The 18,564-nt window shown below is 36.0% G+C and overlaps 1 protein-coding gene across 1 annotated transcript in view; it reads right to left on the bottom strand.

The window, feature by feature from the left end:
- Positions 1-9,330: 9,330 nt before the first annotated feature.
- The window catches only part of LOC116267093 (uncharacterized), a 36,193-nt gene continuing 26,959 nt past the window's right edge, over positions 9,331-18,564 (bottom strand). Inside the window, exon 9 of the mRNA XM_031648660.2 lies at positions 9,331-9,725. Coding sequence (XP_031504520.1) covers positions 9,640-9,725 — 86 coding nt within the window. The 3' untranslated portion in view covers positions 9,331-9,639. The remainder of the gene's footprint in view (positions 9,726-18,564) is intronic.

Below are 18,564 nucleotides of genomic sequence, written 5' to 3'. Positions count from 1 at the left end.
GGATTAGTTGAACCCATTTCCAATTGATTTTATTGCTTTTTTTTTCTCGCCCTCTTACTTACTTTTGCTTATCTCATTTTCAATTTTACATTTTTTTTTTAAAAAAGAATGTTACCACAAGAGAAAATGTTTTTGGCATAACAGCCCACAAGAGAAAATGTTTACCCTTTTGGTAGCGTTTGAATACTTGGAACTAAATATCTGAGTTTAAAACTGCTAGGTATTTAGTACCAGACACTTTTTGGTGGAATTTTTATCTTACCTTAAATACCTGACTTTAAAACTGTTACCAGACACTTTTTTGGTGGAATTTTTTTATCTTACCTTCAATTTACTCCATTTGTTGGAATTCACGGAACTTTTGTATGAGGCAAAACATTTCTTGCGGTATTAATACCAGTACTAAAGTTCTATAATGGCTCCAAAGCTTCTGATATTAAAGTTATGTGTTTGCCAACAACTAAACTTTTCATGGAATTTGAACTAAAGTTATATTTATATTTTAAGTTTCATGTATTCAAATGGGCTCTTAACATTCCAAGGTTCTAAGTTGCTTTGGGGTATGACTTTTACTCAAGTATCATGCTTGCCACCCGTTTACAATTAAGAGGCGTACTAGTGCACCAAAACGTGACAACAACCACGGGATTCATATCTCAAACTTCTTGTGTGTGAACCACCTTGCCGCTTGATTATGCCAATAATCATATTCACTTCAAGATAAGATTAATGATAGATCATATAAAACAGAATTTTGAAAATACACACACATATATATACTGATGTGTGTGTGTGTGCGTGTGTGGGCCCCTTCGCTTTAAAAATTTTGAAATGTGGTATGTGAATGTGATATTATAAATAAATATTACGATGCCCCAATTTACACTTGTCTTAGCACCCCAATGGCACCTCAAAGAGCTCACTTTATTTGTGGAGCATTTAATAAAAAAACTCTCTCTATATATATATATATATATATATATATATATATATATGTGTGTGTGTGTATGGCGCGCTTAAAGAATGTGATATGTGAATGTGATTTTATGACCTATTTTCAAATATTATGATGCCCCTATGTACACTTGATCCTAGCAACCCAATGGCACCTCAAAGAGCTCTCACTTTATTTGTGGAGCATTTAATGAAACTCTCTCTCTCTCTTTATAAATGTATATGTGTGTGTGCCCTTCAAAAAATTTGGAATGTGATATGTGAATGTGATTTTATGATTTATTTTCAAATATTACGATGCCCCTATGTACACTTGATCATAGCACCCCAATGGCACCTCAAAGAGCTCTAACTTTAACTGTGGAGCATTCAATGATAATAAAAAAAGCAAGATATTGACGTGTTCAGATTGTTTGACTGGAAAATGTAAACACCACGAGTATATAACTCAAAACAACTATCCGTGTCTCTCTCCTCATACAAGCTCAAATTACGATAATTTAAGTTGTGCCAAGTACTATTTTTTAGGATCTCTGCGTATCTAACATTTAGATTTTAATTGCAATCCAATAATATGTTTGTTCGATAGCCAATTTGGTCTTTTTAGCTGCATTTTGCTCAATTTTTCAAAAAGTTTGACTACACGAACGTGTCAAATTGCTTTGATTATATGCTTACAAAAATCAAATGCGTAGATAAGATTTCATGAACACTGTTCTAAGTTGTTAGTAGCTGTTTTCTAATAGCCTTGTGGAGTTTGAACTGGACAATTTTTTTTCATGTTTTTTCTCATATAAATTTGGACGCAAACCAACCACGGTGGTGTTTCAAATTGCCAATCAACTTGCTAGCCAAATATGTATAATGTGATACACATAAGTTATTTAGCTGTTGCAGCACATTAATTGGTGGTATAAGGAAGATCAAGTATATAAAAGATCAACTATTTAAAGTGCGTCAAAACGTAATAGTTCAATAATTTTATCCTTAAAAAAAATTATTCCCAAAAATAATTTGTAATAAAAAATTATATTGAATATGTCTATGCCATTTATCAAGTTTTTTTTTTAGTTTAGAGTACACAAGGCACCACACTTGAGAAACACTAACATTTATATATACATATATATATATATATATATATATATATACACACACACACACACACACACACATTAAAAGAACAATACTCTGTTTTTTTTTAAAAAAAAACTTTACATGCAATATCTTGTGAGATAAATCAAGTTATTTATAAAGAGTGTAATGGGTTTTTATATTTACTTAGTCCATACATTTCATGCATAGGGTATTGGCAAAAAAAAGGCCCAAAAAGTGCTTTAGAGGACCAAATTTGAATCCAGTGTCAAAGAATGAACTGAATCAAGTTAAACTTAAATTCATATACAAACTTAAATATGCCTAGAGTTTATTTCAGTGATCCAAGTCTTATATTTGATGGGTCAGCTTCAAATGATAAGTGATTAAAGCTGATCTATAAGCATCTTTAAGTAGACATAATTCAGGTGGATGACTAGCTATGTATCTGGCATAACAGAAATCAAATCCAAATTAAAATTTGTATTGGCCTTTGTTGGCTGTCCATCTATGCAATTGAAATCCAGCTTGCCTCAAATCTCACTCTCAAGTTCATGTTATTGTTTTTATTTAGAATTTATTGCAAATCATTTTTTCTTTGAGAGAGATAGATACCAAACAAGGGTAAAACATAGAAGTGCCAACTTATTGGTTTGGATAATCTAAGTGGATGGAAAGTCAAATTTAGAAAACACTTGGTGCCCTAAAAAATACCTTGTCTAATGCCCATATATACTGTGCCACTTTTGGGTTCTTCTTTTTCTTTTTTGTGTTCTTGCTTTTGACAATCAAGGGCAAAATTTTGACCATGAACAATTGGGGAACATGCCGTTTTTCTCTTGTTATTATTGTTAATAATCTTTCTGATACCAAGCAATTGAAAGAACTATGTCATGAAAAATGCTTGGTATACATTTATACATTATAGATAAAACCTATTCACAACATTCTTGCCACACAATTGAATTCAATTATCCACTCAGACCTTTTTTTTTTCTTTTTCTTTAGTAAACAAGTGCATGAATAACTAAATAGAAAAGTTTCCCTCATTTGGAATAATTAGTAACTCATTTAGAGAGGAACAGTTTATGATTGTCCAATGAATCTGCATCAAAATTAGGGGTAGATTGACAAAACACTGGATTATAGTGCCCCATGAATTTGCCCCAGTTTCATTGGAGACTCACAAACTATTCCTTTGTTCAAACACCCTTTACATGTATGATCTATTTATTAGGAGTGGATTTGTTTAAATCGTGTTTTACAATGACGGAAAGATCATTTTGAAACTGGAATGATTGTGAAAATTAAATTCTAAGTTTATTTGTCAAAAATTTAGTCGAAACATGCCATAACCTAGCAATGTTAATTCTTGAATTGATAAATGATCTTCCTGTAAGGTCATTGTGAATTTGGGTCGACACATATCAGTCGGCATAGGTGGATGCTATGATGAACAAACAAGTTACCTATCACAAAATTTTAAAAAATACGGCTTAGTTAAAGCCATAGCCACAAATGTCATTTGCAGGTTCTAAATGATGACCTTTTCATAAATTATATTTTCATATGTACAAAGCAGTGCTTTTAATTCATTATAAGACTGATATATCACACTATGCATGTATAAAATGCACTTTTTTGTGACATATATATATATATATATATATATATATATATATATATATATATATATCACAAAAATATATGTATACATATCGTTTTTGGCTCCTATGGGCACATTAAGCATGTGAATTTTCTACGAATCTATAGGCTCCAATACATATTAAACCTATCCTTGTCCACGTCTGAACTAGCAGTCTCTCCTTCCAGTATATACAGCACCCCATGTCCTCCTGTGTACAAGTTCTGATGTTGCACTTGGTCTGGCTTCCGGTGAAATAGACACAGATTTTGTAGATGAAACTTGTTTTCTGTAAATACTTGATGACCAGTAAGCTAATGTCCGACATTTTGTATATGTGTGTTGAAGTATGTCTTGAAACTGACAAATAACTTTTGAGTTTTTCGTATTTCCTTCCATTTTCTGGCACTTCGATGTCATCCTTACAAAAAAAGAAAATTTTTTGTTCGAAAACTTTGTGGAGTGGTGCAATATGTGTGTACATGTGTGCGTATGTACATGCGTGTGGGGGAATTTCAAATGTCAAAAGTTGCTGGATGGTTGGGAATTAAAAATCTATCTCTAAAAACAGTCTACAGGAGCATTACCGACGGTTTAAGTGCACCACGGTGCTTTTAAAAATGGTTTGTATTGTTTTTAGTAATAATTTTTTTATTTTTAATCATCTGAAGACATGTTAGAAATAATTTGATTCATTGTCTGTGGTAGGTATATTTTAAAAATTTTAGTCTTATTTAATAGTACAAGGTTTGAATGCTCTAGCAGCAAAATCAATCCTACTTCTCAAATAGGCAGAGTGAGCTAAGCTACATGTGTCCTGACAAAGGAAAATGTTAAGATCAACAAGTAGGGATGTCAACGGATCAGATTCAGATTGAATATACCTTTTACCATATCCGATTTTTCGGATATTCATATATTCGGATTAGGATTAAGATTCAAATTCAGATGAAAAAAAATTTATACCATAATTGAATCCGACTTTAAAATCTACATCTGAATATTCGAATCCGATTTTTAAGTTATACTTGAATCCAATCCGAATCCGAATTTTAAGTTATATCTGAATCCGATTTGAATCCAAATTTTAAGTTATATCCGAATCCGATCCGAATCTAATCCGAATCCCACTTAACCACACATAGAGGTCTAAGACTTGAATCAAATAAATAGATGAAAAATGGTAAATTCAAAGTAGACAAATCCCAACTCTGTCACTCTGCATCCTAAATATTTTGCTATGGTGTTGGCTCATAAGTGACGGAAGTCATGGATGTGGGTCTTCATAAGCTTCTACGTCTTCTACAACAAAATAAAATACTAACAATGCATAACTTGGAAGTGAAACCCAAATTTCTCTGGAGAAAAACGGATAATTCAGTCTACAGTCCTCAGACTAACAGTCTACCCTTACTGTAAATTTCCAATACATACCCAGTTTGTTCGAGAACCCACAACGCAAAACCCTGCATCAAATAAATATGACATTTCCGAGTAGCAACTAGACAAGCTGTCCACGATAATGGGCATAGGAAGAATTCGTATGTAGAAAGAAATTACAGCAAAGGAGTAGGATAGGCAAAAATTTTCATTATTTTCATGCAAAAACTCAAAAGCAAGAGACGGTTTTCAGAAAAAGCTCTGGATTTGGCAAAATGAAACAGGCAAAAAAAAAATCTCCAAAACAAGAAATGGGTGTTCATGAGTTCTCGAAAATAAACAAATAGGTTCTTCCTCAAGCGGTGCAGGGAAACGGTTCTCACCGCTGGCCTTTTTTCCTTTTTGTTGTTTGGTGGTGTAGGGAAGAAGAAACGACACATAAGGAGCCAATTATCTTCAATAGCCTCTTTTAACAAGCCAATAAAAATAATTTATTTTAAAAGCAAAAAAAAATGGGCAAAAACTTTATTTAAGTTTTTAATCAACCCTTACTTCTCTTAATAGTCATTATTTTAACTTCATCTTATAAATTTATATCTTAATAGTTGTACTTTCAAAACAATTGGTAAGTTTATCATATATAAAAAAAAATTATGTTTTGGTTTTACTTAAATTTTTAAAACTATAGTTTAACTGTTGCAACAAAACAACTGGTAAGTTTATTGTACATAAAAAAAATTAAAAAATTATGTTTTGGCTTCATTTAAAATTTTAAAACTATAGTTTGACTTTTGCAACAAAACAATTGGTAAGTTTATCGTATACAAAAATAAAAATAAAAGAAATTATGTTTTGGCTTTATTTAAAATTTTAAAATTATTAGTTTGACTTTTGCAACAAAAAATTTCTTAATCAACCATTACCCCTATGTATTTAAAGAAATGAGTTTAAGTGTGTCATTTAAACATCGAACTAATTATTCAAAACTAATTAAAAGTTATTTTTTCATATATCTAATTCTTTCAAAACAGTTTTTTTATGAGGTGTTGTACCCATTATAAATGATATTTTGAGTTTTGTCTCATCAATTGGGACATGAAGTTGATTTTGTCAATGTTGATAATTGAGGAAAAATAATAATAGAAGCATGTCAATTAACAGTAAAGGACTAAAATACTTTTTTTTTTTTTTGGGTCAAATCAACGGTTAAGATCATCCTTAATGGATTAAACACCTAAGAGTCTACACCTACCTGTTCATTGATTCGATTTTTTTTTACTGGTATATTTGACTTTCATACTTTCTTCATAATAATCATGGATCTTGAACATTAATTGGTTTATTTTTAACTAATAACATATTTTAATTAAATAAAATATTATTTTATGATTATCACTTATTGTGAATTATTAAATAAGGTGATCCATAATATTTTTCATTAAAAAAAGTATTATTTAATGATTTTTTCTCATTTGATTGAGTTAATTGAAATAATTTGTGTTATATCCGGAAAAAGAGTGTTCAATGATATATCAAATAATTTATTAGTCATCTTGCTTTTATTATAATAGTTTTTTTTTACATAAAATTATATAATTACTCCAAAGATATATAAGATAGTTTATTAAATCTTACAATTTGTTGTTTTTCTACTAGTTAGAGGCTTATGTTTTCAAGTTTGTGAATTATGTGTTAACCTAAGACTTTTGAATGAATTGTATGATTATACAAAGTAATTTACTTGATTGATTAAATACGAAATTGATAATTTGATAAATAATTTTTTTTTATAAGTTTAGTAGTTTTTTCATATTAAATATATTTATTTGAGATTATGCACAAAATGCTTTCAACTTAAAATGAATATCACAATGTGTTTAAGATTTTTATTTATTATAAAACATTTTTTTAAGTTGTTTTTTTTTAAAGTATATTTTTTTGCTATCAACTTTTTTTTTTCATATGTAACGTACATGCCAATATTTTCTTAAACCTGCTATCTTTTAAATATATAATATAGTTGTTCATATAACCAATTTGACATAACGGTCCATTAAAAAAATTGTAGCTTTAAAAGTACCTTTTTCATATTTTTTAAAATTCTCATTTTGTTGAACTTCTTGGTTGAAGTTTTCTTGATTATTTCAATTAAACAAATATATTATTTAAGATATTGTGCTTAGTTGATGCCTTAACTATAATAGTTTGCTTGATTACAAAACAAAAATTAATTAAACATAGTATTATTTAATTAATTAATTAATTTTAAATATTTTAAGTTAAATGGTTTATATGATTTCTATAATAATATTATTATATGCAACTCCATGGAAGTCATATTATATTATATATAATATTTATAAGTTAGTGCATTTGACTAGACTTTTTGTCCAAAAGGTGGTACCATTGTCATAGGTTGCAACTTCAAAACCAGCTACACCACCAACTCAGATATTAGTTTAGGTATCAGCTCTCGCAGTTTTGATTCAGATATTAGGCTCCTAGATTCGGATATCAGCTCATGCGGTTCATATTATGTTATAGTTTAGATTCAGATATACCTGTTAAGATAGTTAGTATCTGATCAGATATTTACTTAAAACTGAATCTGAATTCGTATCTGATGTTATTTCTTAAATCCGAATCTGATCCGATTTCTCAATCGAATGTCAAATTGCTTACCATATCTAATTTTTTAAAAGCAATTCGGATCGGATATTTGATCAATGGACATCCCTATCAACAAGTCACTTCTAGTCTTCAGGCATTCTGGGCTGAGGCCCACCTACGGTACTGGAAAAATGAATAGGGCTCTTCATTTAGAGTATTTTAACACTTTTTATACAACTGACCAATATTACAAAATTTGGAAGATATTAAACTTATTCAATATGAGGATATGATTGGGTTTTCGGGTAACAATAGCAATATGCTAATCCAAAAAAGTAACTATATATATATATATATATATATATATATATATATATATATATATATATATATATATATATATATATATATATATATAAGTGGCTACTTAGAGTCTCCCAGCTCATTCATAAAGGTCATCTAATCCATATGATGGATGGTTGAGAAATAAAAAAGAAAAAATAGTGTAAACTTAATAAACCACAAAAATCTCCATCACTTTTTATGATTAATTTTCTCTTGGTCATCCATCACGATAGATCAGATAACCCCCCATAAGTAAGTTGAGTCACTTTAATTAGCCAGATTACTATTCAATTTTCCTAGATAAACATAGAGTTCTAGTTTATATTTTGATGCAAAGAATTGAAAATTGATTGTTCCCAGTCAGGAGGAGGTTAATAACCCACCACAGAGGAAAAGTGGTCCAAAGGGCCCCCTACATCTCTTTGCTACCACGTAAGTTGTTGGGATATAACGCACATAAGAATTGCATTAGAGACATGTCACTTCAGAGGCCTTAGCCTGCAACTACTTGTGCCCTTTGAAGTAAGATTTATTATTCATATACAACTTTAGGTGTCAAAATTGAAAATGTTCGTTGTTTAACTTAAATATGTAAGATTAGCCTGAAGAAAATATATGAAAATTATTTTTAGATGAATGGTACATATGTTTTAATTTTTTTCATATATAATATATTTTTTTAACTAAAAACAGAACCATGTACAGGTTATTCCTTTCTCATATATGTACATATAAGAGTTTTTGACCTTTCTACCTTCGTTTACACACACTTACTTTTTCTTTTTTCTTCTCCGCAACCCTTATCTTCTCCATCCTAAGATGGGTGGGCCATACGGAGGGCAAATTTTTGGAAAACTGGTTTTATATATAAGTTAGTGTATTAATTCATAAATGAAAGAAACCGTTGAAAGATATTGACAGAGAAGCTCGAGTCATTTTAAGAAGTTTCAGTGTACCATTTTTTTTTGTACGATACTGCCTTGAGATTTAATTAGTATGTTATACATGAGTCACATTTTGAGCGTAGTATCTTCGAGCCATATCAAATGTCTCAAATGCTCATATCAAATCTACACAAGCCTCATTTTGCTTGCATATATGAAGCAACTTTCTGTTTTTTTCTTTTTTCTTTTTTTCTGGCTTCCTCGCAAGGAATATATCTTATCACCTGTACTACCATGTGCAGGGTTACAGTCGAACCTCTAATCGTCTGAAAGATTGTCTATGCTTATCAGCCTAGAAGCCACATCGGTCAGAAAACCGTGACCATACTGCTTTTAGAACAACAAGCCAAAAAAAACTAGTTTCACAAAATTTCAGATGAACTTTTATGAACAAGGGCCATGAAACAATTTCTGAAACTTTCAAAGAAGTTTCTAACAAGGAACACTAAACAGAGCTTCTATTGCTGAGCAGAAGTTATTATAAGCATCATGAATATACAATAGAATAACAAACTTGAGGGCTCCTTTCCAAGTTGTAAGAATATCTAGTAAATGAAGGAAAGTCCCAAGTTGTAGCCTCATCTGGCTATCTGCATGATGAAAGACGGAGACTCCAATTTTTGCAGAAAGGTCATCATATCCCTTCTGACCTTCAATTGGCCTTCTTCACATGTCTGCAACGGACCACAGGTAGGCTTCATCTTTCGTTGCTTTCTTATCATTTTGCCTCTTGAACATGTCCCTTTCAAATCCTGGACAAAGATCCAGAAAAGGTCAGTAATGTTCTCTAATGAGCCCCATATCATCAACTCTCTGAATTTTTGTTATTCTTCAAGAATAAGGCCCGTAAACAGCTTTCAATCAGAGCATAAATACTTGCAAATAGATGAGCACTCCAGAAAAAAAATCCATCCAAAAAAAGGTGATGAGAAAAATCTTGATGGCACATTTCCAGAAGTTACACCAATTTCCATCTCTCTAAACCTAACAATGAAACCTGACAAGTTACGGCCATTCAATAGGTAACTTTTAGAAACAACTACCATTTACCAAGGATTCTCAAATTCAACTCCAGGTGGAAGCTAACACTAATTGGCAGTTAATAAAGAACATCTAACATTAATGCCCTTGTGAAAGCCTCCTCTCAACAATGAACTTCAGTTTAATCATTCTTCTGCAGCACATTCCTTTGAAATCCGTGTTCATGAAAATATATATTAGCAAACAATCAATTAGCAAATACTTTTAAGCATACAGCTCAAAGAGGTAGATAGCCACATATGGACGGCTACAATTCACTAAAGAAAGGGGAAAGAACACTACACATGATTCTTTCAGTTACACATAGAGCAACTAACACTTCTATGAAAGCAAAGTTTGATTCGTTGATATCATATAAAACATAAGAATTACATATTTCCAGTGTATACATAGGTTAAAGTTTCATATATTATTTTTATTTGATTTCCTAGTCAAAATTATAAGTTTGCATCTATCAATTTTGAAATCATGATTGTGTTATATATATAGAGAGAGGTATTCTGTACCCAAGTTTTTTGAAAATGCTTCGTACTGGTACCCATATCGGCACCCATACCCGTAGCTAAGACATAAGAAAAGGGTTGGTGCAATCAGCAGCACCCTACTTGCATTTACAGAATTGGGCCAGGCGGCAAACGCACTTACACCATTATCATGGTGACGGGGGTGCTATACTCACAACTTGCACGTGTAACATAGGTGGGACAAAAATTTCTAAGAATCTCTCATAGATTTTCTCTATTGTTAAGGCAAAAAATTACGTACAGTGGCAACTGTTTTGAAGAGTCTGTTGGCTAGTCTCCTATTCGTGATGCATTTCCTTGGTCTTAGATCTTCCTCCCTTCTCTTTCATGATTATTAATTTCACCATTTTCTTTCTTAATGAGATGAGGTTCAAGTTTGGGAATAGTACATGTTACAAATCTCCAGTGTCTCTTTAGTCTTCCTTCGATGTATGTGTTAAATATCTTAGATGGTTGGCTCGAGTCTTTCTGAAATATTAAAAAGTTGAAGTGTGTATTTTTTGAATTTATCTTATTCTATTTGGACTGAATGTAATTCCTGTTCCCGCCAACCCTAATCTCTTTTAACTCTGAGATTAGGGTAACTTTAATCAAGTTTTATGTTCTTTCTCTCTCTGGTCGTAACCGAGGGTTCCCTAACGCCGGCAGCCAAGTACGTTCTCCGGCAACTCTTCTTTTCTGGTGACTCCTTTCCTTTCATCTGTCCTCGCGCCTCTCTCTTTTCATCTTCTTAATCCATCAGCAGGAAGGCGGTAAGAGAATAGGACCTGATCACACCTATGTGGAAAGCGTGATCAGATCCTCAAGTGGATCGTGTGGAGCATAGTTGATCGGCTGATCGTGGGTATAAAATCTATTTGTGGACATTGTTTGGATTAGTTTTTCGTGGAGCAACCTATGCCGTGTGTTGTGGAGGAGTATAACAGTCATTAGGTATTCAATTAATAGTCGTATGCGGACCAATTGAAGTTGGGAGTAGTATCAGTCATCGACGGCAACAGTATTCATCGGCTGTCTTCTTTGTTTCCACTGTTCAGAGTTTGTCAGGTCACGTAATTTACAGATTCCTCTTTGTTGTCTAGTCTATGATATCCTTATGATTTTCATGGTCGGTAGAGATATATTTCACTGTTGTAGTCAAAGTCGTAAAAAGCATATCGTAAGCTGTATCGGTCAGGCCAATAGATACGCCGTATCGTAAAGTATTGTAAATTTTTTTTTTAATTCAAAAAAATGAAAAGAACAGAAAAAAATAGAGAAAGATCAGATAAATCAAGAAAAATAAAAATTATGTGTTTTTTTAATGAAAAAACATGTTATACATAATGGCAGGCTTATTATATTTATAGTTATGAAGTTACTTCACAAACATTAATAAGTGGTCATGATATCATATAGCAACACAACATGAACTAAGACATCAAGAAACATAATTTATAAGATGATCTACATAATAACTCATAAGGGAGTCATAAGATCCATAACACATCAAAAGCCAAGTTTTTCGTATACATCAGATCATAAGACAAAATTGTTCAATGTTAATGCAAATAACAAATCAAAACAACTTCATTCATAATCTTTCTCATCTCATTCTCATTTTCATCTTTTTTATTTAAAAATTAGTTTGGAAAGGGGTGGTTTTAACCCCATATTTTTCAAAATAGACATGTATCGTGCGATACAGGGTGCATCGCCCTGTACGATACAGGTTGTGTATTGCATGATACATGCGATACCCATATGATACACCATCTGTTTGCGATACAAGGTGGTGTCTGTATCGTAAATTTAAAACGATACGACCCCGTATCGTACGATACGTACAACACTGGTTGTGGTTGACGGCTGCATCTTATACACACATATATTGTACATGAAACTATTTATTATTGAAAATTTTACTATGGATGATGGTAGTAAATTCGAAGGTTTTAATTAATACAAGATGGCTGAAAACTCATTATCTTATGGAACCACGATCAAACTTAATGGTTCAAATTATGAAAATCTGGTCTAGGGTGTTCATAATGTTTGTGGCTGGTCATAGGAAGAAATATGTTCTTGAAAAAAATGGACCTACTGAAAAAAAGGCAAATAGGCTGCGTGGGATGAAGACAATAACATTGTTATGTCATGGATTATGAACAACATGGAGTCTCATATAGCTTCAATAATTGCATACTACACCAAGGCCAAAGATATGTGGTCTTTCTTGAAGAAGACATATTCTCATGTTACTAATATTATTAAGATAATACAAGTGGAAGAGGAATTATACAAAATACAACAAGGTGATCAAAACTTGTCACAGTATTTTGCTACATTGACTAGTGCATATGAACGGTTAAAGCTCTTGGCCCATATCACACTTTGAATCCAGTATGATAGCAAAATTTTTGTATGAGTTATCTTTAGAGTACTCTGTGGCAAAGACACAAATTCTCACAGGCAATGTTCTTCCCGATTTACCAGAGATATATAATAGGCTGAGTCGTCTTGCAGTCACTCTCTCTCGGCCTATGCATGACACACCGGTCTATGTACTTGTGGTATAAGGAGGACGTGGCCATAGTTCTTATATTTGAGATAGGGGACGTGGTACAGACTGTGGTGCAGGTTGCAACAAATTTCAATGCACCTATTGTGACAACTTAGGTCATTTAGAAAACCGTTGTTGGGACAAGCATCCTCATCTTCGTTCTGTTGGTCCAGCAAGTCGTGGTGGAGGTAGAACCACTGCAGGCAAAGGGTCTTCCTCGTCCCAAGCAGCTACCTCATAGGCTACAACATCTATGGTTGTCTTCTACTTGTTTTCCTATACCCACATCATATTCTCTTAAGTAAGGATGAATATGATTTTGTTCTCGCTCAGATATCCTCCTCTACATCTACCACCACTGTTGTAATGAACTCGGCCTTCTCTGTTGGTGCCCCTACCAATGACCCAGGTATGATGTGGATAATTGATTCAAGAGCATCTAGGCACTGTTGTAATCAACTATAGATTTTTTCGTCATTAATCGGATTCTCTACACCACAGTCTGTCAAAATGGCTGATGGCAAGTTGTCCCCTGTTTTGAGCAACGGTGATATCTATCTCCCACAGTTAGGCACCATTACATATATGCTATATGTTCCTCGTTTTCTCGTTAATTTGTTATCTGTGAAGCAACTACCTAGTGACTTACAGTGTAGAGTCATTTTTTATCCTGGTTCATGTTCTTTTCAAGACTTACAAATTGGGAACATGATTGGTGGCGGTCATAAATGTGAGGGACTCTATTTCCTTTCTGCCCTAGTAGATGTTGCTGGATCTTCCTTCACATCGAGGACTTCTCCTTTGCAGTGGCATCTCAAAGTAGGTCATCCATTTGCGTCCAAACTTCATCGCATGTTTCCAGATATTTCTATTTCAGAGTCTTTCTTATGTTGTTAATCTGTTATCTGTGAAGCAACTACCTAAAGACTTACAGTGTCTGTCCTTGACGGTCAACAGGCAGACAGACCCTTTATACAGCCAGACAGTTACCGACTTCTACAGCAAAGCGATTTTCGCTTTATTCACATTGGACTGGCACAGGTGCGGATACAGATCCTGCACCGGCAAGACGAAGGCACCCAGGCCCTCGTCATATTCAGGGATACCCGGTGGCAAGACGATCGTCAAATCTTCGCCACAATGGAGATCGATCTATCCAGAGGATCCCAGATTACATTTATTATACCTGACACTTTCTTCAGTCAGTCTGTAAGTTTCCTATTTTCCTTTTTGCGTCTGTTGTAAGTGTGCTACTATCTTCTTCTATAAGTGAAAGTGTTCGTCCACCGCAGCGACTTTTCCCGTTCCTGAACTGCTTCCGCACAACCCATAGTTCTTTCTTCGTCTTGTTGAACCTTGTTGAACCCTCAGAGAGCACTTACCTTTTTCCTTTGGTATCAGAGATTCGTTCTCCGAGCAAGTTTTCGATAAACTCCATTTTGGCTTGCACATCGGAGAAACTTTTGTCGGCACAGAGGTTGCGAGTGATGGCTGCCCATCTCGCAAAGACTTCCTGAAAACGGCCGAGCTCATAGGGTGCCACAAAGATTACTCCTGTTTCTTTGTGGGCTGAGGGAAGGTCGAAGTGTTCATTGTAGTCCTTCCCTTTGAATTTTAGTCCCTTCTTGATCCGTGGCTCAAAATAAGGATCTGGCTTAATTGGAGCATTAACACCAGTCGATGGCGGGTAGCCCGGATAATTCATCCGTGCCTCACGTGTAGCAGGCACCAGGGACGATGGATTATAGGAGGAAGTTACTAACGATGAGGCGAGGAGAGCCTCTTTCAGTGGCTTCAGAGAGGGGTAATCATAAATTACCTCTGGTTCCTCCTTCTTGAAGACGCATAGTGTTTCCTTCTTTTCTGCGAAGGGATTGACGAAGTCTCCTTCTTCGTCACTTGCATCGTATATTGGGGCTGATTCTTCCCATGATTGGCCCCATGACATTAGATATTCGAGTTCTTCATCTGGGTCTGAAGAACTCTCTTCAACAAGAACAAGGAGATGTTCTTGCCTTTCTTCTTCTTCGCTGGCCGATTCAGGTAATTGTTCGTAATTGCCGAAGCGAAGGGATATTCTGCCATCCTATAATTGTCGGGATGACAGACTTCTTGGGACGACGGGTATGGAGACTGTGGAGTTTGTAATCTCCCAGTCTAAGCCTTGAAGGCCTTCGGTGGTTCGTCGTCTTCCGGGGAGTGCAGTGACTCCGTGGCTCGCCAAATAATCCGTAACATGATTTATTTGATAGGCGAACGGCATATTGGGGGTATTGGATAATCTGCCGATGAGCCCCCTTGTAATGATGAGGTTGGCCTCACCATTTCGCCAGGTGGTATAACCCCTGGTTCTTATAGATACCTGAAAATGTCGGTAGAAATCGCCGACGGTCATTATGGTGTCAGGTATAATAAATGTAATCTGGGATCCTCTGGATAGATCGATCTCCATTGTGGCGAAGATTTGACGATCGTCTTGCCACCGGGTATCCCTGAATATGACGAGGGCCTGGGTGCCTTCGTCTTGCCGGTGCAGGATCTGTATCCGCACCTGTGCCAGTCCAATGTGAATAAAGCGAAAATCGCTTTGCTGTAGAAGTCGGTAACTGTCTGGCTGTATAAAGGGTCTGTCTGCCTGTTGACCGTCAAGGACAGACATTGCCTCTTCGGAGAGGTGCTGGTAAACTCTATGCTGGTTAGAGTCTCTCCGGGAGTTGTATAGAACTTCAGCGGGTACCATGGTTGCACGGTCACGTAGCGTACGCCGGAGTTCTCCTTCGGGGGAGAGGTGCTGTTCCAGTACCTCTCTATGTGGATGGCGTCTGAGTATTCTATTGACGCCCCGCTGGAGGTTGTGACGCCTCCGTTGACCTTCTTGGTAGGTCCTGATTTGGTCATCGAACTCTGCGGTGGTGTTCGATGAAGAGGTAGAAGCAGTAGCCGAGATGGAAGGACGGTTGTCACGGGAAGCCATTGAAGCTTACTTCTGAAGCTTTTTGTTTTCTGCGTCAAGGATATCGTAGGGATCTACAAATACCTTGAGTTTTCCTGCCTTTTGAGGAGCAGGAGTGCCGATGGACAGATTTTTGAGCTTACCTGTGATCTCTTCCAACAGAGAGTCTTCTTTCGACTCCGTTTGCTTCAATGTTTTAACCTCTGACCGGAGCTCAGATATTTCTGACTTAAGCTGAGCGATCTGATCTTCAAGCTTTTTAAGACTATCTACGACTTCAGATTCTTGGGCTGCTAAGTAGATGAGACTATTGTTTTGCTTAACTAAAATGGCTAAGGTTCTGAAGTTGTCTTGGGTTTGGTTTCCGGTAGAGACGTAGGTTGCAGGTGAAGAATAAGCTACGGATGGTGCGTCTATGGCCTGTGTAGATGACAGAGCCTGTTTTACCTTAGGATTCGCAAGCAAGGCGACTGGAATCCTTTCACTGGTCATAAGACTGGATTCGTGGTTCTTGGAGCTAAGCGACAGGAAATACTCATATCACAGTACTTTTTGTGGACTTACTGCCCCTCCTGGGTCTTACACCACTGTAGTGTGATCCTTTTGTGATTCCTGACGGAAATCTCACAAAAACTCTTGAACACAGGCTGTTTGAACAGTAAAATTCATTCAACAACCTTACAAACGAGATCTTACAGGGAAAATAAAGGTGTGCAGTCTACAAAGCATAAACGAACTAAGAACGAAGCTCTGATACCAAAGGAAAAAGGTAAGTGCTCTCTGAGGGTTCAACAAGGTTCAACAAGACGAAGAAAGAACTATGGGTTGTGCGGAAGCAGTTCAGGAACGGGAAAAGTCGCCGCGGTGGACGAACACTTTCACTTATAGAAGAAGATAGTAGCACACTTACAACAGACGCAAAAAGGAAAATAGGAAACTTACAGACTGACTGAAGAAGAAGACACTAGATAGCTTGAAGAGCAGGATGCTTCTCGTTCTACGTCCGGCTAGGGGACCGACTAGCAAAAATATCACCTAGCAGACAGAAGGCTAATCTGGTCATCCACGAACATGAAGAACCAGAGCCCATAGCCTCCACCGATGATGAAGAAGAAGAAGTTCCAGCTCCTTCCTCCTCCTCATCCCCACCTGCGCCAACCACTGACGCAGCCTCACCATCCACTACCGAAACCATCCTCTGTTCTTTGATCATCAAGTAATCATTTTCGTCTTCTATGTCATTGCTGCAGAAAGGTGCAATCCTGACTGATTGCTGTGTCTCAACTTTCGTCACATTTTTGTAGAAGGTGATTTCGTCACCTTCTATCCTCATGCCTCCTTTCATTGATCTTATGAAATTGCAGCCGAGAATCAGCTGAATTTCTCCGAGTTCTAATGGCATGGCATAAATATAGGGAATGTAAAAGGTATTTGTACCTATTTGCATCTTTCCCTCCTTCAGTCTTTTTGAGGCCTTTTGGACAGAGTTCACTCCCGTAAAACTGGCCGTTGTAAGACTGGGTTGAACCGCCGTGGCTGGGATGTCTTGTTCTTTAATGCAACTTTTTGCAGGAATGGCAGGACGACCCCCTGCACCAGCAGAGCCCGAGGGAGAATCTGGCCCTCGATTTATGCAACCAAGTGGGTTGCTGGCTCACAGGTATCTCACCCTCCTCCGAGACCGCTTCAACGCACCTCGGAATCAAAACATCGAACGACAACATCCATATGATGATGAGCTCTACAGGATTGAGAAAGAAATCCATCAAAGAATCATCACCAACCTCGACTATGCCATACAGATCGAGGAAGCAAAGCTCGTTGCCGTTACGAGAGCCGCCATCAGGGAGCAAAGCCATGACCAAAACTATTGGGGCTATTACTTAGGCCCTCTCACCACATGGACACGGCGGTTACCAGGGATACGTGCCTACGTCCTTCGAATCCTCCGAGGACTCCGAGACACGTTTCGAGGCCTGTAATAATGTAAGATGATGTAAGTCCATACGTCATCAGGTCAATTATTGTAAGGTGACGTAAGTGCATACGTCACCAGCCAATTATTGTTTTTGTCGTTTTGCGTCGGCGCGGTCCCGCCACCTCAATGAGTTCCAAGAAGAAATCATCAGAGCAACAGTGATGAACCGCCTTTACAACCTGGATGTGGAACTACAAATACCAGGAGTAAAGCCGTTCACCATCAGAGCCATCGTGGATACGGGAGCAACTACATGTTGCATTAAAGAACAAGACATCCCAGCCACGGCGGTTCAACCCAGTCTTACAACGGCCAGTTTTACGGGAGTGAACTTTGTCCAAAAGGCCTCAAAAAGACTGAAGGAGGGAAAGATGCAAATAGGTACAAATACCTTTTACATTCCCTATATTTATGCCACGCCATTAGAACTCGGAGAAATTCAGCTGATTCTCGGCTGCAATTTCATAAGATCAATGAAAGGAGGCATGAGGATAGAAGGTGACGAAATCACCTTCTACAAAAATGTGACGATGTAGAGTCATTTTTTTTATCC

This window comes from Nymphaea colorata, chromosome 13, assembly GCF_008831285.2.
Source record: "Nymphaea colorata isolate Beijing-Zhang1983 chromosome 13, ASM883128v2, whole genome shotgun sequence".
Lineage (NCBI taxonomy): Eukaryota > Viridiplantae > Streptophyta > Magnoliopsida > Nymphaeales > Nymphaeaceae > Nymphaea > Nymphaea colorata.
Note: the sequence above shows the minus strand (reverse complement) of the source record. Positions and strands in the feature narration are given on the sequence as shown.